At 34.9% G+C, this 26,137-nt stretch overlaps 1 protein-coding gene across 2 annotated transcripts in view; it reads left to right on the top strand.

Moving 5' to 3' along the window:
• CEPT1 (choline/ethanolamine phosphotransferase 1) overlaps nucleotides 1-25,827 on the top strand; it is a 46,520-nt gene extending 20,693 nt beyond the window's left edge. For both annotated transcript variants that reach the window (XM_030824853.1, XM_030824852.1), the window contains exons 3-9: nucleotides 134-281; nucleotides 1,918-2,059; nucleotides 15,644-15,728; nucleotides 22,937-23,068; nucleotides 23,542-23,700; nucleotides 24,201-24,326; nucleotides 24,917-25,827. In XM_030824853.1, coding sequence (XP_030680713.1) covers nucleotides 134-281; nucleotides 1,918-2,059; nucleotides 15,644-15,728; nucleotides 22,937-23,068; nucleotides 23,542-23,700; nucleotides 24,201-24,326; nucleotides 24,917-25,036 — 912 coding nt within the window. In that variant the 3' untranslated portion in view covers nucleotides 25,037-25,827. The remainder of the gene's footprint in view (nucleotides 1-133; nucleotides 282-1,917; nucleotides 2,060-15,643; nucleotides 15,729-22,936; nucleotides 23,069-23,541; nucleotides 23,701-24,200; nucleotides 24,327-24,916) is intronic.
• Nucleotides 25,828-26,137: the final 310 nt, after the last annotated feature.

The raw sequence follows: 26,137 nt of genomic DNA, 5'->3' as shown, positions 1-26,137 counted from the left end.
CTTCATCATGTAGCACTTGGATCTTCTCTCCCATAGCTTCCAACTAGCTTTCCAACCTGCAGGTAAAAATATGTTAGTCAAACATGGTAACTGTGTTTCTGAATACTCTTGCCTTTCTTATTTTATTTCACAGGCACCTCTGTGGGCATATATTGCTTGTGCCTGTGGCCTTTTCATTTACCAGTCTTTGGATGCTATTGATGGGAAACAGGCAAGAAGAACCAATAGTAGTTCTCCTCTGGGAGAACTTTTTGATCATGGTTGTGATTCACTATCAACAGGTATTGTTGATTTTTTTAATGTTATTGATTATTAACAATGATTAAACCAATGTGCTAAGCAGTGTTAGAATACATGTTTAGTCATGAGAATAAGTAATTTTGTATTAAGTTTTAGTATTTCTCAAAAGACTATGAACCTAGTTAATATTTGTTCATTATTGGTAGTGTTAGGAAATTTAGAAATTACTTTCTGCTTGTTATTTTTAGCCCCAAATATTGTTTTGGCATCTTTTGTTTTTAAAAGCTTGGGGCATAATTGTCATCATCAAAACTCTTATGAACTAAATGAGAGTACAGTGGTGGGAGACTAGTTAGGTAATTTGTGGTCTTCATATATTTAAATGAATGTTATGTAGACATTCAGAATTATGTTAATGGACTTGGATTATAACTACGTCATAAGCTCAGAGAAAGACTATGACAAATTAGGAGTATCGTTAATATTGCATTGTGTACTGGAAATTTGCTAAGAGAGTACATTTTAGGTGCTTTTACCACAGGAGAAAAAAGGTAACTATGGGACATGATGGATAGGTTAATTTGCTTAACTATAGTAATCATTTATATATATGGCATGTTTTATACCTCATATACAATTTTTAAAAGAAACTACAGTGCTAGCAACAACTGAGTTACTCTGTTTCGATTATAAGTGATATCTCTTTATTTGCACTGTTTTGCAAGTTTTTAAAATAGTAGTTTATTATGTTTTTAGAGGGGAAAAAGATACTTAAAATCTAAATGACAGTGTTTTGACTAGTGTTTCTGACAGGAACTCATCCCTCCCCTCTTTTATTTTTGTTTTATTTAGTTTCTCAATTATTTTCTTGTTTGGCATGGCACTTAAAATATTTAAAAAGAAACAAACAAAAACCCCTTATAGTTTTACCTCTTGAATCCAGATTTACAAGTATAGGTGCATATCAAAATCATTGCTTTATTGTATCCCAACAGCAGCTTATTTAGTAGAGGAGGAGAAGCAACTAAGCTCATATAATTTTTTAAGAGTCAAATCAAGAAATACTCAAAACTTCTGTTGAATAAGTGGTAGTTGGCTGTCTTGAAAGGCAACAACCAGCTGACTGCAGGATGGCAGGATGGCAGGCTCCCTATTATTTATTTTAAATTGCAGTCATTTTTGCATTGTAGTTTGAGGTCTAGACTTTTATAGAAAGTCTTTTTCTATGTATGTCACCCATAGCAATATCTGTTTAAAAAAAAAAAAGACAGTTATCAATCTGAAGCAAGTAAGTCGGTCCATCTGGGGATTATATAGCCTCTTTGTTTTTCTTTTTTGGCTGTCTGCCTTGTAATGATTTGCTCATCATTAGTACTAGTGTCTCTAAGTCAGGAAAATACTCGAAGAAATGTTGAAGTATTTTAGTTGCCTTCAAGAACTTTGCTTCCATTAAGTGATTTGGTAAAAAAAAAAAAAAAAAAAAAAAAAAAAGAGAGAGATTGAAATTATGGGGTAAGAGATTATGTAACAGATTATATCCTACTTTTCTGTTACAATAGATAACTGAGAGAAGATTGTGCATTTACAGCATATCTTTTTGTCTCATCTAAAATCATTTCCAGCTCAGTTGTTTGCTATTCATATGATTTGGTTTTCATTGTGATCTTTCTTCTGCAGTTTTTGTGGTTCTTGGAACTTGTATTGCAGTGCAGCTGGGGACAAACCCTGATTGGATGTTTTTTTGTTGTTTTGCTGGGACATTTATGTTCTATTGTGCACACTGGCAAACGTATGTTTCTGGAACATTGCGATTTGGAATGTAAGTAATACTTAATGGTAATTTTTGTTTTCTCTTTCACATATGGAGAATGTTGCCTTATAAGTATTTGAGTATTAGAAATTGATCAAATCACTAAGTTAAATAAATTTAAAAATTTAAGCTTCATTATTATAGCTATTTCCTAATAGTCTCTGCATATGTCCCTCTATTATACTTTTTTAAAAGGAGATATCAGAACCTCCCAGCCAGTATTTTGAAAGCAATACAAAAAGCAGTAGCCCCTCATCTTTGTCTTTCCCACAGAAAAATTCACTTTTTTTCCCCACCATTATTTACCTTAATTCCATTTTTATTTTGACATATAAAAATGCATTTCCAGGAAAAAGAAGATGGTTTCTGAGAGCAGCGCCTTAATCCAATCTTAATTTTTAGTGTTTCTACTATTTTCAAAAATGGCAGAATTTATAATATCTGGATTTCACATAGTTTATGTTTCGTTGGTTATTATCTCACAGTTCACTTTCAATACCTATTTTGAAAGCTTATTTATCTGTCAGCCCTAGTGTATTCTCTTTCCCTTTCAAATAATACAGCACCAACCATATGGTGTGGGAACTGAAGGAAGGAAAGAAAATTAACCATGGATGTAGGAGAAGAGTAAATAGTGTTTTTAGAAGTGATTTGATATCACAGCTTTCTGTCTTCCAGTCTTTGAATTTCCCTCATGATGTTATCCTGTGATGAAGTATGTATATAGAGAACTGTAAACAACTCCATATGGTTGGATGATAAGATGCCTGCCTGTAGGGAGTGGCAGGAGATAAGGCTGGAGAAGATCCAGAAAATCAAGGTCCTGTGCTCTGCCAAGAAATATGAGCTTTTATCCTGAATCTGCATGGAACTTTTGCAGGACCTAAAGTGGGGAAATGACAAAAGTGCCTTTTAGAAAGATCATTCTGGTGGTAAGGCAGAGGGTAAATTGTAGTAGGCTGTGGCAGAAGCAAGGAGACCCGCTATAGGAAGCATCAGCATAATTAATGTGAATGATGAAGCATGCACTAACACAACAGCAGTGCTACTGCAGAGCAAGGAATAAATTTGAGAGAGACTTTAGAGGTAGAAACTATAGGACACAATGTATATTTGGATGTGGGGAATGAATGAGAGGGCAGAGACTGAAATGACTCCTAGTTCCCTTCCTTGGGTGGCTGGATGAAGGTAGAGAAAGGCACTACGGGAAAAGGAACCTATTTAAAGAGAGCAGTCTACCCAGAAATATATGTGAGGGATTTTAGACATCCAAATAAAATGAGAACAGGAGAAAACTTAGAGAGCAAGCTTAGAAAGAAGCCCATGAAATTTATTGAACAGCCAGAGTAGTAGGAGGCATACTGGAATATAAAGCCAGAAGGATGCATTTCACAAAAGAACATTGCTAAATCCTGCCAAGACTCAAAATGAGGACAGAAAAGTGTACATTGAATTTGGCAGTGTGAACTATTCATAGTAATTTCTGTGTAATGGTGGGATAGAAGCCAGACTGTAGGGGATAAGAAGTGAATGGAACAAATAAGTAGACTACTATTTATTTCACATTATATATGGTTACTTATAAAATATGTGACTGTGATGTGAAGGAGAGAAGCACTGGTTAGAGGAGAGAATATGGGCTCAAAGGAAGGAGGGTTTTGTATTTTTATGAGAAAATCTTGAGCATTCAGAAGAAATCTGCTAGAGAAGAGATTAAAGATACTGAATAAAAAGAGGGAATGATTTATAGAACAATAGCTAAAGATATAGGAACAAAGGAGTTCTAGGGTAAAAGGCAGAGGCATTAAATAGGAGGAAACTCTGCCACTGACACTAGAGTGCTTGCAAGGCTTGGGGTGGGGGGCGGGGGGAAACACTAGATATATTAAGATTAGTTTGAATTTAATATATGAACTTAGATTTTAGTATTACAAGGGATTGGTTTTAATTTGGGAAATTGTAGCCAATTTTCAGAATTCTACATTTGCATTAAAGCAGCACCAAATTTGTTTTTTAAATTAAAAGCAGGCTATAATGTTCATAGAAATGTGCTATGGCCAGGCACAGTGGCTTATGCCTTTAATTCCAGCATTCTGGGAGCCCGAGGAAGGAGGATCACTTGAGCCCAGGATTTCAAGACCAGCCTGAGCAATATAGACCAGGTCTCTACAAAAAATTTTTGTAAAAATTAGCCAAGCATGGTGGCGCATGCCTGTAGGAGGATCACTTGCGCCCTGGAAGCAGAGGTTGCAGTGAGCTGAGATCGCACTGCTGCACTCCATCCAGCCTGGCAACAGAGCAAGAACCTGTCTCAAAAAAAAAAAAAAAAGAAATGTAGGCTAAGTGCTCTACGCTAGGGAGCCATTTATCAAAATAACCATGTAATGGAGGCATATAGAATAAATAGAGATATACATATAGATACATAGAATCTATAGAATACATATAAATATCCCTAAAGACTTATTGAAGTTTGTATGCATGGAGGAGAAAGTCAAAATTTATTTTGCTTAATAAGGAGGGAACAAGGTCAGCTCCGAAATGTAGTTTGAGTAAAGAAAGTTTTTAAAATCACTTGCATTTTCTTACTCTTTTCTAGAAAAAAGTGAAAGCAGCTTTAAGTACCTTAGGAATCTTATTTTTAAAATGCTTATTTATTTGAATTGTTTTATTTTGATGTTTACATACATAAGTGAAAACAATGAGAATTTCTTTTTTATTTATAATTTAGGTTGTTATACTTTTAATAACTTCATAAAATAGAATGTTTGCCAGATAAGAATTTTTTGTTCCTTAGCCTCTTTAATATTACTGTTTTTAATTGCTATTAAGTTTGCTTATAGTATCTTGAACAAAAATAGTCACAGGATTTTAATTCATCTGTAACTAAATAATTCTCATTAAAGTCTAGCATTTTGAGAAAGCAGATATGCTTTGGATACATCTTCTCTGAAATTATGAGCTACGTCTTCCAGCAGTTTGCTCTGATCACAGCTAAAAGCTACCTTGCACAGAGAATATTAGTGCCTGTCATGTCTAGACAGACTCCTGTTCTCACAATTGCCCGTGCATTGAGCAAGTAGAGATCTGACAGAGATGACTAGCCTGGATATGAAAGACTGGGGAGGAAAATGGGATTAGAGGCTAGAATTTCTTGGGAGGATTGGATTGTAGAAGATAAATATGAATTGAAGCTCATTTTTGCAAAATACGCTTTAAGATATTTATGGATTATACTGAATGAGAGAGTTCACATTTTCTCCCTTAAGGCCTAAACTATCTATATTAGGATTTTTTTGGATTGTTTTGTTTTGTTTTGTTTTGTTTTGTTTTTGAGATGGACTCTTGCTCTGTTGCCCAGGCTGGAGTGTAGTGGCACAACCTCGGCTCACTGCAACCTCCGCCTCTCGGGGTTCAAGCAATTCTCCTGCCTCAGCCTCCTGAGTAGCTGGGACTATAGGTGCGTGCTGCCACCACGACCAGCTAGTTTTTTGCATTTTTAGTGGAGACGGGGTTTCACCATGTTAGCCGGGATGGTCTCGATCTCCTGACCTCGTGATCCGCCCACCTTGGCCTCCCAAAGTGCTGCGATTAGGTGTGAGCCACCGCACCCGGCCTATATTAGGTATTTTTAATTATATAACTTGTAGACATACATATAGAATCATTTCTATAAGTTAAATGCTTAGAAATCCTAATCAATCTTTAATAAAACTATACTTACATAAAACATCGGTCTTTTTTTTTTTTGAGACGGAGTTTCACTGTGTCACCCAGGCTGGAGTGCAGTGGTGCGATCTCGGCTCACTGCAACCTCCGCCTCTTGGGTTCACACCATTCTCCTGCCTCAGCCTCCGAGTAGCTGGGACTACAGGTGCCCGCCACCACTCCCGGCTAATTTTTTGTATTTTTAGTAGAGACGGGGTTTCACTGTGTTAGCCAGGATGGTCTCGATCTCCTGACCTCGTGATCCGCCCGCCTTGGCCTCCCAAAGTGCTGGGATTACAGGCGTGAGCCACCGTGCCCAGCCTAAAACATCGGTCTTAAAAAAAAAAATCTATGCTGTAAAGGCAGAACTCATTTAAATTATTTCAGGAGCAAAATACTCTTCAATTATTTTTTCCAAGTCAAAAAAATAATAAATTGAACTTGGGCCAATATATGTTGGCTCAAATGTTAATCTCTAAGTTATCTTTTATATATATCAGCTTGGGCAAGGCTCGTAACTTTCATGGGCCTCATTTCCTAATTTGTAAAATAAGCTTTAGATTAGATGATCTATAAGGTTCTTTCTGTTTATAAAGTCTGTGAGTCTACTAATTCTACACAGATATTATTACAAATGTACTTATTTATAATTACGGTAGGCAGAGTATTGATTTTCGCTTTTATTACATTTTTCAACTCATGCTTCTAAAGTTTCACATTTACATTAGCTAAAAACCCTGTCACCAAATGTTTATTTCCGTGTAAGTAAGTAGCTTCCCACTCTTTCTTTTCTATAGTTAAATGAAAAAAGTTAATAGGCTATGTATTCCACTAGGTGGTCTGACAAATTTAGTTCATCTTTTTGTCCAGGTAATTTTTAAAGAATAATTATTTGAAGACCTCTTGATAATAAAAAACTGTTGTTTGTTAATGTATAATCCACTTTCTATGGATTCAGAATTGGGAAACTTTCTAATCCCTGCATAGAATCTATTTATCTTTAAATGTCTAATACTTATCACATGAATTATTAAATACCAGAGGTTTTCCTTCCAGTTTCCAATTTCCCTGTGTAGGTTTTTTTCAGCAATGATTTGTTCATTTGGGCCTCAGCTCCGTTCGTTTAATTTTAGCAGTTGCCATAGATGATGTCCTAAAACAACCATTTGTATTAATGTAAAACCTAGATTGCAGTTTGGCTTCTCAGATCACCAGGTAAAATCATGGACATTTATCTATCTCATTAGCATTCCTCAGTTCTTAATTTTTATTTAAGTAGTTTTTATTTGAAGCCTAGTCTATACTGCTACTTTTTTGTGTGTTATTATCTGTGTTTCCAAACTTTTTAAGTGATTGAACTGGATGTTTTTCTTATTTTTATCACTAGTAAACTAATCCAATGTAGTGGAGTATTATAATGCTGGTGTGGAATTAGGGAAGAGAAAGAGGAAAAAAGAAAACTTCTGGACTAGAGATTATCAGGAAATAGGATAAGGAGATGGCCAATTTGATTTTTGCTCTAACCATATCCAAATAGAAGTTACTCTTGATTAGATTCTTTCCCACTTACCCTTTCCACATATATGCTAGTTTTTTTTGAGATAGCAGAGGTAGGAGTGTGGTGAGGCTTGGGACAGGGAAGAAGCATAAGATGGATTAGTGGTTTTTCAAAAGGTACATTGGGACTTCTAAGAAGAATTCCTATCTACAGGGAAGTCTAGATCAGTTCTGGTGCTAAAGGGATTTATGTCATAGTGTAATTATTTGGCAAGTAATATTCATCACTACTAGGTAATTAGAGTTGATTCTGTGTTTTTAGTATTAGTGTCTCCAGCTGCCTACTTAAAAGTCATTTTTTCAGTATATTACAGTTTTAATTTTTTTAACTTCTATCTTGATAAGAACTATGTATGTATGTATAAGGATAGTATAGTACTGTATAAATTGTATCATTCCATCTTTAGGTGTCTTTGTAAGAAGAATGCTACTTTTTAAATCTATTTTTGTTACCTGTGTTAGTAGGGCTCTTTAGCAAAAGTTCTGAGTAAAGTTATTTTGAAATGTTTGTTTCCTTATGCATAGATTCGATGTTACAGAGTCCCAGATCATAATTATAATATGCCAGCTTCTCACAGGAACCCTGGGGCCTTGGTTCTGGAACTTCACGGTAACTGCTAGAATATTCATGCTATCTGATGTACAATGGTGTGAACTCAGTAAAGACAGCACCTTTGTCATGCACAGAATAATTAAAACATGAGAAATCAAAAGTCTACCTGTTGGTATGTCACAAACAGGTTATTAGAAAACATAATTTTAATGTATAATATTAGGGCAATAAAAATCCACCCTATTAAATAAAATTTTTAAAAAGTGGTATTTCTGGTGATTTGATGCTAAAGTCAATTCCCCCGTTTGCCTATTGTGCCTGTTATTTTTATTCTATGTACTATTTTTTAAAACAAGTACCTTTCCACCAGTAAATAGAATTTTTTTTATATTTCTATTTTGAAAACAGAATAAAGCAAGCAGAGTTTTTCTTAGGTAAGGAAGTTGAGATGATTCTATATTAATGTAGGAAAGATTCTGCTTATTCTGTTAACTTCTTTAAGCAGTCTAGTACTAGTTCTGCTTGAGTTTACAGCAGTCTTTATGTTGTATAATATTTATGCTGGAAGCTATTTTTATTTCTGTTTGTTTTGCTTAATGTTTTTCACTCTTAGTTGTGCTTTTGAAACTAAATATCCGTAGCTTTTCATGTTACTATAGTCACTCCTTGAATACTTTCCTTTTTTGTTTTTCTTTTCAGTAAATACGTATTTCTCTAATGTACTGCTAAAAGTAATGTATCTTTTTCCTCTCTTTTTTTTCTTTTTTAATTGAGATAGAGTCTCATTTTGTCACCCAGGCAGGAGTGCAGTGGCACAGTCATAGCTCCCTGCAGCCTTGAAACTCCTGGGCTGAAGTGCTCCTCTCACCTCACCTTTCTGCAGCGTCACACCTGGCTAATTTTTAAATTTTTTTTTGTAGAGACAGGTCTTGCTGTGTTGCCTAGGATGGTCTTGAACTTCTGGCCTCAAGTAATCCTCCTGCCTCAGCCTTCCAAAGCACTAGAACTACAGGCATAAGCCACTGCATTCACCCTTCTTTCTTTTCTTATAACTGCAGTTTTGACCTTATGACTTTTAAAAACATTGTTAGGAAATGTTTTCCCAGTAAGATAGTCCAGAATCATTCACACTTTAGCATAAGAAAAAATAGGGCTTAGATTCAGTTTATTTGGCAGTTCAGAGAATGTTGGAGAACTGTTCAAATGAAAACCTGACAGATCATTATATCAATGCAAGGATTTATTAAGTTTCCAAGTTTCCTACATTAGGTCCCCTGCCCTGAAAAAAAAAGAATTGTAAACATTTTAATATTGCTTCAATAATACAGAAATAGTGAATTCCTTGTTGGCCAAGTTCTTTTGTTTTTTTTTGTTTTTTTTGTTTTTTTTTTGAGGCAGAGTCTCACTCTGTCACCCAGGCTGGAGTGCAGTGGAGCTATCTCAGCTCACTGCAAGCTCCGCTTCCCAGGTTCAGGCCATTCTCCTGCCTCAGCCTCCCGAGTAGCTGTGACTACAGGCGCCCACCACCATGCCCGGCTAATTTTTTGTATTTTTAGTAGAGACGGGGTTTCACCATGTTAGCCAGGGTGGTCTCGATCTCCTGACCTCGTGATCCACCCGCCTGGCTGAGTTCTGTCTGAAAAGTATATTTCAGTGTTGTAAATCCAGTTATTCAGTGGCAGTAATGATGGCTTTGAGGACAAATTCATATGGAGGGATATTCTGCATCTTTTTTCAAAATAACCTTGGAATGTGGAAAATACAGTTGTCCCTCCGTATCTGTGGGGAATTGGTTCCAAGATCTGCAAATACCAGAATCCAGGGATACTCAGGTTCCTGATATAAGGTGGTGTAGTACTTGCATAGAACCTATACACATCCTCCTGTATACTTTAAGTCATTCTACGTTACTTATACCTCACACAATGTAAATGCCAAGTAAATAGTTGTTATACTATAATGTTTAGGGAATAATGACAAGGAAAAAAAGTCTGTACGTGTTCAGTACAGACACAACTTTTAATATTTTTGATCTGTGGTTGGTGTAATTCCTGGATGCAGAACCCACAGATAGAGAGGGCCGACTGTACTAAGAAGTATATCGTTAGCCTCCCTTTACCCTTACACTGTCTTCTGGTACTTTCTCCAAAGACTTGCAGCTTTATGCTCATTGCAGTTGCCTAGATTTGTAGATTTATAATTTATGATAGCCCCTTTTTTATTATTGTTGATTATACTTAGCAAAGGTCTTTTCCACCAATGTTCTTAATGAAATTAACAGTCAGAATATTGACTGTATCTACTTTCACCTTGTTTGTCTATGATAACAAAGTACCCTATATCTACTTTCACCTTGTTTGTCTATGATAACAAAGTACCCTATATTTATAGAGCCCTTTCTATTAAAATTTTTCTAAAAACTAATGCATTTTAACATCATAAAAAAGTTTTAAAAATACTTTGTTTTCTGTGTATATACTGTCTTTTCTTTTACCAATTGCTAACTTGCAGAGATTTTCTTTTGCTTTTAATACTTATTGCTTAAACTGATTTGATAATTAAAATGAGATTGTCAAATATACTCTCTTTTTTTATGAAGTTTGCAAAAAACCTTCAGAAAGAATTGTCCTTAATAATTTGTTTCTAAGTAAATTTGATTTATTAGCATGTAAACTATCTATAAGCTATTTCCTGTTATATTCTAGCATTTTTGGTGAAATTGTATTAGAATCCAAAGAGTTTTAGCACTACATAGGAACAATACTCCAGTTTCTCTTCAAGGTTATTTTCTTTATAACCTTGGAAAAGTCACTTGACCTTTCTAAATGTTCTCATCTACAAAATGGTGATATTTCCTACCTCCTAGGGTGGTTGTCGCGATTAAAAGGGTGAAGAATGTAATGTGCTTACTGTAGTGCTAAGGATATAATAAGTCTTCATTATTGCTATATTAAGACCTGTTTTAGCTGACTCCCAATGGTTGGCAAATTTTGTATTGTGCCAGTTAGAGAGGAAGAAGAAGTTCATGATCCCTTTATTTAACTCAGAGATTGTGAGAGATTCTCCTTTCGGGTCTTATTGTTTTCAAAGGTGATAAAGATAGACTGCCCCTTAAATTTGAGACCTATACTCTATTTCTTTTTATATTAGAGGACTTGTTCTATTCTAGCCTTTGGCTATATTTTTCTCTTCTTACTCAGAGTTATTCAGTGGGCTTTTTCTTTTTAGTCTTCTCAGAAAGTCTGAAGATCCATATAGTCATTCATGTGGTAGGTAATGTATTTTTAATAATTAAGCTTATTTCAAAAATAGACTTGTCTTGCTGTCTGTTTTCCCAATTTATAACACTTGAATTAAAAATACTCCAAGTTATCTCTCAGTTGTATGGTTAATGTTATTAATACTAAGATTACCATGTCCAGTTTGTCCCTTATCAAGGGTAGAATGTAAAATATTCAAAGTCAGTATATTGAATTTTTAGGCTAATCTTTATTTCAGTCCACCAACAGTTCACCCCACCCATGGTATTTCTGGTAGAATCTATAATAAATGTCATGCTCTGGGTTATCCATAAGTTACCTAGAGCTTCAAATCCATTTACAGATAATTATAAACCTGGAGTTAATAGCTATCTAATCCTTGAGTAAGAATCTAGATGTCTTCAAATAGATGATTTTTTTAAACAAAGTGCTTCTCTTTAACAATAGCTAACAGGTCAAATTGTACAAATCGGGGATTCTTTGACATTGTGAATTTATCCCTAGTGCATATCCTATGTTAACCAAACTAATATAAACAATTGTGTTGCCAAACTACAACACAATAATATTTACTATTTATAGTTTAACAAAAATACTTACAAAATAACTGCAAGTATGTCTTTGAAAAGCATATATCACATGTGGAAGAACAATAGATTGTCTGTTTCTGCTTTTAGAGGGGAAAGACATTAAAAATTTGTGGGAAAGATGATTAATGTGCTTAGCTTTCATAGAATGCCATTTAAATCCCTTCACATCCCTCAATTAAAACTGAGTTCTGGAATTCAAACCAAATGCATTTGTCAGGCATCTCTCTGAACACTGATAAACAAAAATGGAAACTTTCAAAATAGAAATTTTTCTCATAGTTAGCTAACTTACTTTGGAGTTGTTCTACCCCCTTTTAAAAGCTATTTTGCACTTCTGATGTAATAACTGCCTTGATCAGGGAGTTTTCTAAGCTTTTTGTAGTGATGAAGACCTCCTGAGATAGTCACTCCAACTAAAGAGATGCTCTGTTCCCTCGTTTAAAAGTTTAAATTATTAATATTCATTTAGTATACTTTATTCTCTCTTAATCAGTAGACCATTAGGGTGTTGTAAGGAATGATTGGCGTAAAGTTTATTACAAGCGTTGAAGGTTATTTTGACCTCAGACTGTCAAATTTATAGCTTCCCCATCAGATGAATGGTTTGCTTCTTTTTATTTTTTGTGACAGCCATCAAAACAGTGTTTGTTTCTGGCTTGTCATAGTAATCTAAGTGTATCCTGATGAGAATATTCATTATGGGTTATCCCCAGTAATTGGGAGAATTCTTTTTTGTCTTTTGACGACCTATATTAAAATGAAGTAGAAATAGGAAATTATTATTTATTTATTTATTTTTTAGACGGAGTTTTGCTCTTGTTGCCCAGGCTGGAGTGCAATGGCGCAGTCTCAGCTCACCACAACCTCCGCCTACCTGGTTCAAGCGATTCTCCCGCCTCAGCCTCCTGAGTAGTTGGAATTACAGGCATGCGCCACCACACCTGGCTAATTTTGTATTTTTAGTAGAGATGGGGTTTCTCCATGTTGGTCAGGCTGGTCTCAAACTCCCTACCTCAGGTGATCCACCTGCCTCGGCCTCCCCAAAGTGCTGGAATTACAGGCGTGAGCCACCACGCCCAGCCAAGAAATTATTTTAAAGCAGCACCAGTCAAGATGTTCATGTACCTTCATAGATATAGAAAATTGTGGTTAGTATCATTTAATTTTGTCCCTCTACAACTTTAGGCTGTAGAAATCTAATGCGACACATAAGAAATTTGTTTACCCATATGTTTTGTTAAAAAATCACTGGTGTTTGGGTCCTCTTTGACCACATACCCCATGTGTCTTGAAGGGTTTTTTGGTTTTGTTTTTTGTTGTTTTTTTCTTGGTGTGGTAGTAGTGGTCAGTTTCTTTGTTTTGGTTTTGAGGAATAGTCCCAACACTTGGGAATATTACCACTGATGATTCTCCATTTTTAAAATAATAATAACAATAAAAAGGAAGTGATTACAGACATGCCAAATCCCTGCCCTTATATAATATTCTGTCCTCTAAATAACTGTGTATTTCCTGTATGGTCAAAAAGGTTAAAATGAGCCTCTTTCTAGTATGTGTTACAGTAAATTGAGCCCATACTGAGACTTCTTAGTGGAAAGGTGCAAGAATGGATTGTCACGTAACTAGCTGTCTTCTAAACAAAATCATAAACTCTTGTTTATCATTTCTACCACCTGTCCCTCTTAGCTTGCTTTAGTTCCCATTCCTGGGAATGACTTTGCACTGCATGCACCCTTTTTCATTGACAGTCAAGATTAGAACCACACTTCCAGGAGTGATGATAGGCAGTTCTCATGATTCAGAGCAGAAGATTCTCATCCTGGAGTTCAGAATATTCTTCTAAATCAGATAAGCAAATAAAAAATACTCTTAACTAACTACCAACTGGTAAGTAAGTTTCCTGGCCCTCTCTCCGTAACAGTAAGACATTATTCATCTAAATACAATGTCAGTATTAGAATGGTTAAGAAAATTCTGTCAAAAGTTTCAAATGACTATTCTATAAAACTTGCCCTAAGAATCCCAATTTGAGACTTTGTAAAGATCTTTTATGTTTCCTATTCTCTTTTATATTCATCCATGGTACAAAGATTAATTGCATGAGGTTCCCTCCATTTTTATTTTGTAATTCTATACTTCTGGCCCTTCCCCTTCCAAAAGGCTACTTCATATATCCAGCAAAATGTTCTAAGATGTCTACCCTCCTCCACCCAAGACAGAATCGATCATCTTTGACACCTACCTGCTTAGTCTCCTGAATCTGCTACTGAGTGTAATTCCCCTTATTGGCAACACCACTCACCAGGTCAGCTCTACAGATTCTTTTTAGCCTAATTCAGTCCATTTTTTTTTTTCAATGTGTATATCAAGATAACTACATCACTGTATGTTTGCAGCTAAATAAGCTTCTGTTTAAAAAACATTCTTGGGCAAACAAAGACCCATTTTTTTTAGTTGCAAGACATTAGTTTCAACCCAGTTATTTATCACAGCATGACAGCTTATGTATCTTAAACTCACATTACAGATTATCTGCTTTACATATTTTTAGAAATGGAGGCTCTGTTCTGTTCTGGGAATTGAATCCCTTTGCTGTTGTTGTCTACTTTTAGACTAATTACTTTTAATAGATAAATTATTCACTTTGTTGAAAAACTAGCATTATAAAAAGGTATACAGTGAGAAGTCTCCTCATTCTTATCTCCCAGCTCCCCAGTTTCTATACTGTACTCCCCAATAGGTAGCCACCACTCTTAGTTTGTAATGTATCTTTCCAGAAATTTGTTATGCAATTACTGGCAAAAATAAAAGTAGAATATTATTTGTCTCTTTTTTTACACAAAAAATAGCCTGTACACATTCTGCAACTTATTTTCACTTACTATATCTTTGCTACTTTTTATATCAGTACATAGAGAGCTGCCCTACTCTTTTTAAAAGCTGCAAAATATTCTATTTTAGGGAAGTACCATAATTTATGTAACTATTCCCTCTGAGGGAATTTTTTTAAATTATGCTATTATAAATTTATAATTCCATAGTGAATAACCTTGTACAAACATCACTTTGTGCAAGCATATCTGTAGCATAAGTTCTCAAAATAGAAGGCATTTGAATCCAGTAATCTAAGAATGATAATCTCAGAATTGTAGAAAGTGCTAGTTTACAGGAGGAAAGGAAAAACAGCATATGTTTTGCTTCTCAAATCTTTTTGCCCGTGTTCTTTTTTTCACACTTTCAGGCTTCTAATTTCTGCTGCCCTGTGTTGTGCATGAGGTTTGTCTCTTCTTGACTGTAAAATTATTTTCAGCAACCCCAAAGCTAATTCTTGGCTGCTTTCAGTATCTTCTTTGCAGAAGTCTTAGAGTAGTTAACCTAGTAAGAATAGGAATTTGAGAACCGGAGGAGATTTTTTTTTCACACCTATAAATGGCAGACATTAAATGAATATATCTAAAGAACAGTAAGTTTTACAAAGTCTCAGTGATTTATGTTACTTTAATTAAAGCACACCGTTTATTTCATCTGATACTACAAAGCACTTATTTCAAGATTTCATATTTTATAGCAGTGCAATGTAATCCTCTGCTTGATACTCAAAATTTAATACCTCCTCAATTTTTTTTTTTTTTTTGGTGGGAAAGGTTAACCTATGGTTTCAGCCCAACTTCAATGAGTCAGAAATTTCCTTTGGAAAGGAGGGGTTTTTATTGCTCTTTGAAATTCATCAAATTAAATTAAAAGGCTATGGATTTTATATGATTTTGCTCTTAACAAATTTTTGATGCCTCCTTTTCCCCTTTCCTCAATATTTGAGATTTTTTTTTCTATTGTGCATGATAGAGGAATGCTGCTAAGCTTGCAAGTAATTAACTTGAAATTGTTGTGACTAATTCTGCTCTTTTGGCTTTTTGTACCTAATCAGAATTGATGTGACTGAAGTGCAAATCTTCATAATAATCATGCATTTGCTGGCAGTGATTGGAGGACCACCTTTTTGGCAATCTATGGTAACTTTGTTCACATTGTGTATCCCATGTAATCCATGTTGTCTTTTGCTTGTGTTTTCTAATATGGAATAATCCAGTTAAAGGGTAATGTGTGAAATTATTTTTTTCTGAAAATGAAAAGTCATAGCAAACAGTAGAACACAACTTCTCTTTAGAGGATGGTAAATTTTACTACTTGGAGTTACGTAGAACGTTAGGACTATTCCAGGGCTATTATTTTTGAAGGCCATTGAGAATCTGAATTAGTATTGTCATCCCATTTTACAGATGAGGAAACAGCAGACAGTATAACAAGTTAACCAGTGACAAGATTAAATTAGACCTTTTATTCTCTTTCTTAACTACATGAGTCTACTAGTTTTTCTGTGATATACTTAAAGCTGAATAACAAATTTGAGATTGTAAGTTAACTCTGGTTCCAAAACAGGATAAATACCTGTTGAATGAAATCAGTGCCATGGAATTGTTTGAACGAGCTTGGACCTTGATTTCCAGGTCTACCTGAAATATAGTCACTCCTACAAACACAGATTCTTTTCCACAAACCTCTGAGGTAGAGAGTAAAATATGGGGGCCAAGAACACAAGCTCTGGAACCAGACTGTGTGCGTTTGACCCAGGCTCCATGGCCTACCGTGTGAACTTAATCTGTTGTGTAACTCTCTCTAGCTTAGTTTCCTCCTCTGTAAAATGAGGTCATTAGTATTACCTATCTCATAAAGTTATTTTATGCATTAAAGGAGTTAATATATTGTGTAAAGCACTTAGAATAATGCTTATCAAATAATAAGCACTCAAAAGTTGTTGCTGCTCTTACAGTTTTAATGTATTCTTTCAGATTGGGGTCGTCATAGTTTGTACTCCCCTGGTCATCAGTTAATTGCCGATTTCTACCATCACCCCTTCAGAATACAGTATTTATCATTCATTTGGTGAAATCTTAACACAGAAAAGATTTACTACACCTAAATTAATGTAATTCTTAAAAATCAGATTAATTTTAAAGTATAAGGGAAATTTACTGAGCAACATTTTTCCCTTACCTAACTCACTTTATGATGGAAAATTAGGTACTTGAGGAAGTGTAATTGATACACTACCCAAAGTATTTATTGCCAGAAATGATTTGTTAAGTATCTTTTTTTGGGAAGATGAATCTGTGAAGGGGGAGGACATGAAGGAATAAAAATAATCCACAGTCAACTGGGAAAATTCTGAAACTATTCAGTTATGTACATAATATCATTCATTTATGTATCTTAGATTTCACTATAGAGACCCTATTGGCTTTTGATACTAATGTGTAGGAAATACGAATTTTATTACTTTTGCTCTTTAGTAGACTAGTTCTTTTTTTTAATAACAGTTTTGCCTTATAGGAAGGAATTAATAGTTTTTGTTTTCCTGAAAGCAGATCATAAAGCCTAAAGCTTACCCCCACTCCTAAAGTTTTTATATCCCTTGACTATGTTGATTATTATTTTTATAACCCTCATATACCAAAATTTTCCCCCCAAAATTATTTGTAATATCTTGTACATAAAGTTTCAGCATACCAATATCCAAAAAGTGGGATTTCTGGCTTGATTATTGGAAAACAAGTCAGTGTTTGGTTTATACAGGGGAAGTATCCCTTGTCTGTAATTCTTGGGACCAGTATTTCAGATTTCAAATGTTTTCAAGTTCCACAATATTTGCATATACATGATGAAATATCTTGGTATCTTGAGATACCAAGTCCAAATATGAAATTTATTTTCATATACACTTTATACACATTGCCCGAAGGTAATTTTATACAATATTTTTAATAATTTTGTGGATGAAACAAAGTATGTGTATTGAACCATCAGAAAGCAAAAGTGTTACTATCTTAGCCACCCATGTGGATAGCGTGGTTTGGCATCAGTGTTACTCCTGACTCTGAATTTACATACTGCTGTTAAGCAGTCATTTTCTAATACTTATTTACACATAGATATATTTAGCAAAAAATAAGACATATCAGTGAAAAGATAATGTGGTCAGGGTAGTGAAGCAGCACAATAGCATCACCAGAATACCTGTATGTTATCACTGTTAACCAAAAAAGTATCTGCAGGCCTTTTTGACATTTTCAACAATATCTTTATACCACACAGCAGAGAATAAGCAAAAAACAAAAACAAAATTAAAAAGCAGCAATGCACTTAGTTCTTGGCCCCATGTCGGGCATTGGGGAGAACCTGTTGTTGGAATGTCCAGCCTGCACAATGCCATTTTATTACCCTTTGGGGGTGTACTTACGTGACAGGATATGGGTCTGTGCACAAAGATATATTGCAGCTATGAAGGGGGCTGCGAGGGTCGTTTTTCCCTTGCGGATGCTGAATAAACTTTTGTGCACCTACGTTTTGACCTCGACCTGTCACATAAGCTCAAGTGTGGAATTTTCCACTTGTGGCATCACATTGGCACTCAAGAAGTTTTGGGATTTGTAACATTTTAGATTTTGGATTTTCAGATTAGGGATGCTCAACCTGTGTGCCTAATTATTTGTTATAAATATGGAAATGCATAAAACATTGTAAATGAAGTTGTCTGTGCACGTTATATACATATCCTTATTTCATAGGTGATGCCTGGTAGTAAATTCCTTCAGGTATACTTTTTACCTTTTTCTATTATGATTTATACATATAATCTACACATGTACATAGTAGATAAAATTTTTTATTTTATAAAGATCAAATGTTTTGTCCTGTCTTGTAATTAATATAACCATCCTTTTTAAATTATATATTTTATCTGAGGAACTCTTAGATTCACATCTGAAATGGAGTTCCCAGACCCAGTAAACTAGCAGTCTAATTTCAGGATTCGTGAGGTGAGGTGGCAACAGGAAAACAGATTCTCCCCCTGCCCATTCATCCTACCGTTAGCGCTTTGGTCCTACTGTTAGCATCATTAAACTAAAAGGCAACAACCTGACTTCTCTGGTGATATATTTGAAGACTTAGTGAAATATTATGTTTTTTCTTTTTTAACAACTCCCAATACAGATTCCCATAATTGACCCCAGATCACTATATTATTTTTTTCTTTTTACTTAGCATTAAGGGTTCATTACTGAATGTGCTGTTTTGAATTGCATTCTGTTAATACAGGAACAAATACTACATACTGAGCTCTCACTTATTTGTGTGCCAAATGGAGAAAAGATATTTACTTAGGGTTCAGGTATGAAATTTACATCTCTTCTGAGATTGAGGCCAAAAAATGGAAATTGCCTTCCAAATCCTCATTAAGTTTGAAGGCTTTTACTGGCATTTAGAAAGTAAGTTTATGGTCAGAACAAATAAAAACAGTGCAGGTGTCTTCATAAGGCTGATTCCAGAAGATCAGCTGTTTTGTAAAGGTAAGTGATTTGCATCTATTACATATGGATTACCCATTCTTTGCCAAATTTTTTCCCCAAAGAGATGAATTTTTACCAAAGGTTATAGTTATTGTTGTTGTTGTTGTTTTCCTTTTTTTTTCCAAAGGAAAGAAATTGTCTTCATGCATAAAAGTCAGTGCTTGTTTTATACATTGCAAAAAACAAAAAACATATTTTTTGTTTGTTACTTCCCCAAAAGACATTCCTTTTAGAATGCCTTGGAACTATCTTCTATCATATCTCTCTTTAAAAAAAAACTAGAAGAATATCTTCTTACTTTGGAAGAGACTTAATATAATCAACTCATGGTTACTTTTACTGATGCTTGAGTCTTTTAAATGTGGTAATTGATCAAATTGTATTAAGCCATAAGGGACTTTCTGGAATTCAGTTAAGGCAACTAGGTGAGACTACTGCAGGTGAGGTTTCAGGACTCATTTGGTCAGACTGAAGACGTTCTATGTAGTATAAATTGATTATATCTCATTCTTGAACTACAAGACTTTAAAATGCCTTTACACTTAAATAATTCTGATAGGGTGATATTCCTTTGTAGACACTAATTATGTTAACATTTGCTGTATTTTGGTGGAATTCATTTACATTAAAATGATTTACAAACAGGCATTCCCACATTCTTTGAAGGAAAGTATCTAATCTCAAAATGATACTTTTTATTTCTGCTCTGATGTACAAAGCCTATAAGGACATTTTATCATGCTTATAAGAAAACTAGTCAAAGTTTACTAACTGATATTAGTCTGCATTAATACAAGCTATTGAACCAAAAAACATGACCTTTGTAATCTGGTAAAGATACTGATAATTTAAGATTTTCTTTTTCTATCTCGAACCTTTTTAAAAGTGAATTTCATTACATTGTTATTATTTGGATGCATACCTTCATGGTATGAGTCTGGAGAGTTTTTGCCTGGCTGTAGGACAGACACCATGACCCAAAGGAATTCTTATTCTTCCCAACTCTTAAAGACTTGAAACTTCAAGCAGACCTGACATAAAGATGTCTTTGGTATAGCTCTTTGGCTATTTCTAAAGAGTGGATGCACTTTGGCCACCTTTGATAAGTTCCAAGATGATGACAGAAAGAAAAAGGTTGGGAAAGACAGAATGTGCCTGTCCTTTTTGACTTGAGGGAAAGACAGAATGTGCCACCCTCCTTGATCTTAAGCGTGGGGTGAGAATGGCAACACTTTGTGTTTTTTATAAGTAGTGCCAATTTTTAAAGGATCACCTGGTGAGACTTGGGATTCCTTTGACTTGAGCTTTTCCTTCACTTTGCCTCATATTTTCTTGGTAGCTCACTTTCTTTTTCATTGCTAACGTGGGGGCTAGATGTTTCTTCATACTCTCCCAAAACAGGAGTTCTACATGGAAAGTAACAGAAAGGGAGAAGATTTTAATCGTCATTTAACAAATGTGTATTGAGCCACCTACAATAACCAGGGCTCTAGAGAGTGTACAAAATCAATTCAAACAAAATCCGATACTCAGGAGCTTATGTTTTGGTGTATATAGCTAACATGTGACAGAAGTGATGAAAACCTTAAGAATCTATGAGACTTTGGTGCTAGGTCAATAGCTTGCTTCCTTACTTTGTGGTCCAAGCCATGTACTAATTTTCCTGGCTTTTCTAATGTTTGTGTTTATTCTTCTTTCAAAGGGCAACAATTTTTATGATCCCAAAGCAATTTCACCAAATTTTAAATACAGTTATGACTCTCATTCAGTTCATTTATGACACAGATGACTATTATACAGAGATGGTACTCATTTAGTACCCTGGCCCTAATACAGGGCTGTCCCTGTAATAGAATAATGCTTTGCTTCTTTTGGAATCTGAGGGAAATATAGTGTTTTCCCTTTTGCCAGAGAGATCCTTTGTCTCTATGGAGTCAAAAGTGGGAGGGGTGGGAAGAGAAGCTGGGAACCAGGAAACTAGCCACAGTATTGAGTTTCAGCCAGGTGCATCAGATTGAGAATGCAATGTCCCTAGTTTATTGAACAAGAGCAGAAAAACCTCTTGGAGTTCAAAGCAACCATGGTGTTGATTTTCTCCTTTCTTGAAAACAAGTTTTGAACTTAGACTGTAGAGGCTGGAGATTTAGGGGGAGAAGATAACCATTTAGGATACTCCATAAAGTTTAGGACCTGACTTTTAGGTTGCTCTAGTTAATTTTAGAAAATTTAACACTGCTACAGTACAACTTAAACTTGAACATTTGATTTCAATTTTTTTTTTAGAGCAGCATTTTTGCAAGAGGTAACAGAGTTATCTAAACAAAGTGAGTTCTTGAGAGTTTTGAAGAAATAAAGTATCCAACCATTAAGATTTATGTCTTCCAGTCTTAACTGAGGATTTCTATATAGTAGGAAGTGCCACATTTGCTATTTGATTTTAAAAGTGTAGATAGATGACAGCTGTACAAAGTGTAAACAGCCCTAATTAAAATGCTTTCATTGTGACCAGGTATGGTGGCTCACACCTGTAATCCCTGCACTTTGGGAGGCTGAGGCTGGAAGATCACTTGACGTCAAGAGTTCGAGACCAGCCCGGCCAACATGGTGAAACCCTGTCTCTGCTAAAAATACAAAAATTAGCCAGGCATGGTGGCAGGCACCTGTAATCCCAGCTACTCAAAAGTCTGAGTCAGGAGAATCACTTCAACGTGGGAAGTGGGGTTTGCAGTAAACCAAGATCACACCGCTGCACTCCAGCCTGGGTGACAGAGGAAGACTCTGTCTCAATTAAAAAAAAAAAAAAATTTTTTTTTTTTTCATTGTAAGAACTCATGGCTTATTAAACCATCGGGGGCTTTTGGAATCTTGTTTCTATAATCATTTGTTTCTATTACTAGACTACATCATTTATTTTACCGTTGCTTTCTTTTCAGTCCATCTTGGACAAAATTTGAGACCAAAAAAGCTAAAGGGAGGGGTGCGAAAAAGAAGAGACTCTTAAATGATTTTTAAAATTCAGTACAAGTGTATTTCATTTTAAATGATGGATATTGTGTTTGCAAAAATGCATGACATCAATCCACTCTGTCCCCCATACTTCAGGTAAATAAACACATTTTCGGTATACTTTATGAATATATTATTCACTTTTCTGAAAAGTACATTTAAACTTCAAAATTTTGGATGCACAATAGTAGAATCTGTTTGAATGTACTTGACCTGTTTTTTCTCCTGCATGTGAATGCCTTCTTAGTTGCCTTCTGCTTTTACTAGCTGCCTGTATCCTAACAATTTAGAGTTGGGAACTCTTCTGAATAGAAATTTTGTCTTCCATTCTCTATACTCTGCAGATTTTTATATCTAGTTGCAACATTTCTATTATGCTTCATACTTCCTCACAACAATTATGAATGTTCTACAGATTTAGAGGTAGAATTCAAAAACATATACAAAGAAAAAGGCAAGGTGCACTCCTTTTATTAAAAGGCCAGAACACATCCTGTTTCACTGTTGCAAGACCACTGGGATGCATTAGGTGAACCTAACTTAGCTTGTGTCACAAGTCAATAAAGTTGAATCCGTTTTTTTTGTTTTTTTTAAGGTTGATGTCAGAAGTGAGATTAATTTCTAAATAGTCTCAACTCTTGAGACTTGCTATATTGCTTATAATGAAGAGGAAAAGGACACTTTCATTACTTTACATATTTATGTAATTGGAGGGAATGGAAAGTTTTTGGGAATATGAATCAAATATTAGACTGTTTTCTTAGTTTGTGTATGTTTTAATTGTTTTCTCTCTCTACCCATTAAAGATTCCAGTGCTGAATATTCAAATGAAAATTTTTCCTGCACTTTGTACTGTAGCAGGGACCATATTTTCCTGTACAAATTACTTCCGTGTAATCTTCACAGGTGGTGTTGGCAAAAATGGATCAACAATAGCAGTAAGTATGTCTTAAGATTTTCAACATTTGTTTACACTAGGACTTGGTTTTGTTGTCATTTTGTTTTTTATTTCAAATGTATAAAATCATTTGTTAATTTATAATTTATACTTAGCCTTTAAAGAAACTAATGTTCAAAACTTCAATTTTATATATACTTACCCGCATTTATGTGCTTTATATATTCATACTTTTATGTATACACACACACAAACACATTTATTCACATGTTTTTTAAAGTATGAGCTGCTTTGTAAAAATAAGCCTGGTCTCTTAAGTGAAATCCTCAGTTTGTGCCTAATCAATTTATGCTGCTACTTTTCATTGGCTCTTCTAGTTTGTGATTTATAGAAATTGCTGCCTATCAGCCACCATGAGGTTCCTGAAAGTTTGAGTTGAACTGTTCTGCAGCAGATCCATGTAGTATCTGATGAGTACTGAACACTGTTAACTCTTCTCTTCACTCTGTACAGGGAACAAGTGTCCTTTCTCCTTTTCTCCATATTGGATCAGTGATTACATTGGCTGCAATGATCTACAAGAAATCTGCAGTTCAGCTTTTTGAAAAGCATCCCTGTCTTTATATACTGACATTTGGTTTTGTGTCTGCTAAAATCACTAATAAGCTTGTGGTAAGCACCTGAGTTTTTATTTGTTGTGTTTTTCACTTTCATCTTATTTTGGTTTTATGGCTGTAGTTTTCATTCTGTAGCTTCGTAAATGGTCCTAGAGTTTGCCCTCCTCTAATCAGAATCTCTTGATATCAACATGGGAACTATTTTTACTCTTTTGTGAAGCTACAATTTGAAGTTACTGGAAGTTCTTGGAAAACATACAACTTTTCACCTTTTTATCCACTGTTTAATTTGATTGTTCAGTTTATCTACATTCTTCAGTCTCAATCTGGACACTCAAGGCTCCTTGTGAAAAGCATCTTTTATAGGATTAGTTGACATGATATATCCCTTTCTTTCTCAGACACATTTCATATTGTTGGGTTTTTAGTTTTGGGAATTCAACAGCTATTCCTAAATAATAATTGGAAGTTGATATCTGAGCACAATATGATTTACTATGTAGTTCACAATTGTCCTCTTATGAAAATGCCTACGTTATTCTGTTTTATTCATAGGTTGCACACATGACGAAAAGTGAAATGCATTTGCATGACACAGCATTCATAGGTCCGGCACTTTTGTTTCTGGACCAGTATTTTAACAGCTTTATTGATGAATATATTGTACTTTGGATTGCCCTGGTAGGTATTGTACTAAGTCTTATTTCATGGTTTGAGGGTTTGAAGGTTGCTTGTTTTCTTATTTTGATGAGCCAGTCATGAGAGTTGGTTCATAAATTGTAGTGATTTGGAATGTCAGAAATCCACATAAATGGGGCTGTGTAAGAGTTCTATGGCTTTGTATTTGAGCCTTTTATTTTTTGCATTAATCTTACTAGTCCTGCCTACATCAGGCAGGGCTCATAAATCGCAAATTTCTGACTGAGTAAAAAAGCATGAATCGGCATACTACACCCTGTGGGCCCATAGCCTGTTTTGGTAAATACAGTTTTATTGGAACACAGCTATGGCCATTCATTTATATATTGTCTGTGGCTGGTTTCATGCTACAATGGCAGAGTTAAGCAACTGTGACAAAGACAATAAGGCCCATAAAGCTTAAAATATTTGCCATCTGTCTCTCTAACAAAGAGTTTGTGTGTGAAGGAAAGATTGCAAGGAAATTGAATTATTTTATGGAATGGAAGGTGAATCTGTAGAGAGAACAGAGTCCACTCTTGGAGCTTAGGGAGAGCCTAAATGGGTGCTGAGAATGTCTCTTTTCTTTCCAGGTTTTCTCTTTCTTTGATTTGATCCGCTACTGTGTCAGTGTTTGCAATCAGATTGCGTCTCACCTGCACATACATGTCTTCAGAATCAAGGTCTCTACAGCTCATTCTAATCATCATTAATGATGTAATTGGTATTATATAGGAACACCATGTTTTCTGCAGGAAAGAATCTGAACATATTAAGGAGAATGGGGGTGGATAAGAACAAATATAATTTATAATAATCAGTGTTGTATAACTTTTATTCTTTATTGGTAACACTCCCTAACTATCCTGTGTGAGAATGGGAATTTCAAGTCCCATCTTGTAAATTGTATATGTTGTCATGCAGGGTTTGGGCCAAGAAAGCATGCAGAAAAAAATGCCATGTGATTGTAATTATCCTGGATTCAGAATAATATTGTGATGGGGAGCCAGATCCGCAGTGGTGGAGAGTTCTAATGTTGACTGTTTGCAGGCCAAAAGATGATTGCTTTATAATTTTAACAAATCATTGTCTTTTAGTAACATCCTTGTTTAGTGTCTTTTCAAGCTTTCTTTACTAAGGAATTCAGCTTGTGACACAGATACATCCCACTAGCTTGTGAGGTGGAACTAGTAATAAAGACCTTGAATTTGGATTGAAAGGTTTCCTATCTTTACATTGTTGGGGAAGTCCTTTTTTTTTTTTTTTTTAAAGTGCTCAAGAAATGATTCTCTCACAGGCTTGGGAAATCCTGTTAGCATGCAGAATAATGTGGTAACTTTGTCAATTTCTCATTTTATTTTTTTAAATAAATGTATGATCTGAAAGCCAACGTTTTCTCAGTTTTATTCAGTGGAAAGATAAACTAAGTTTTAATGTTATTTTTTTAAATTTAAGCAAAATTTATTTCTGTTCTTTAATAAATAAGAAAATTTGGTCCACTGCATTGTTGTGATGTGTCTTGTGACGTTTCTATTTTGTAGAAACTTTAAAAAGGAGAACTATGTTCATTTTTCCTGTCAGTGGTTTTTTTGTGTTGTAGTTGTCACCTATGTGATTATCAGTCAGTTAGAAGTCTCAAACCCTTCCCCTAAATTTTCAGCAAGTGCCTGGGCTTTTCTAAGGGATCACTTTGTACTCTCCTTTTCTGTCACTCTCCTATTTGGTATCTGTACTATCGTTTGAAATGGGAACCAGGTATGTTTCCATTTTATACAGATAATTCAGTTGCTTGAAGAAGAGGGACACAGGAGAAA

Source organism: Nomascus leucogenys, chromosome 12 (genome assembly GCF_006542625.1).
Source record: "Nomascus leucogenys isolate Asia chromosome 12, Asia_NLE_v1, whole genome shotgun sequence".
NCBI lineage: Eukaryota > Metazoa > Chordata > Mammalia > Primates > Hylobatidae > Nomascus > Nomascus leucogenys.
This window is presented reverse-complemented; position numbering and strand designations above follow the sequence as displayed.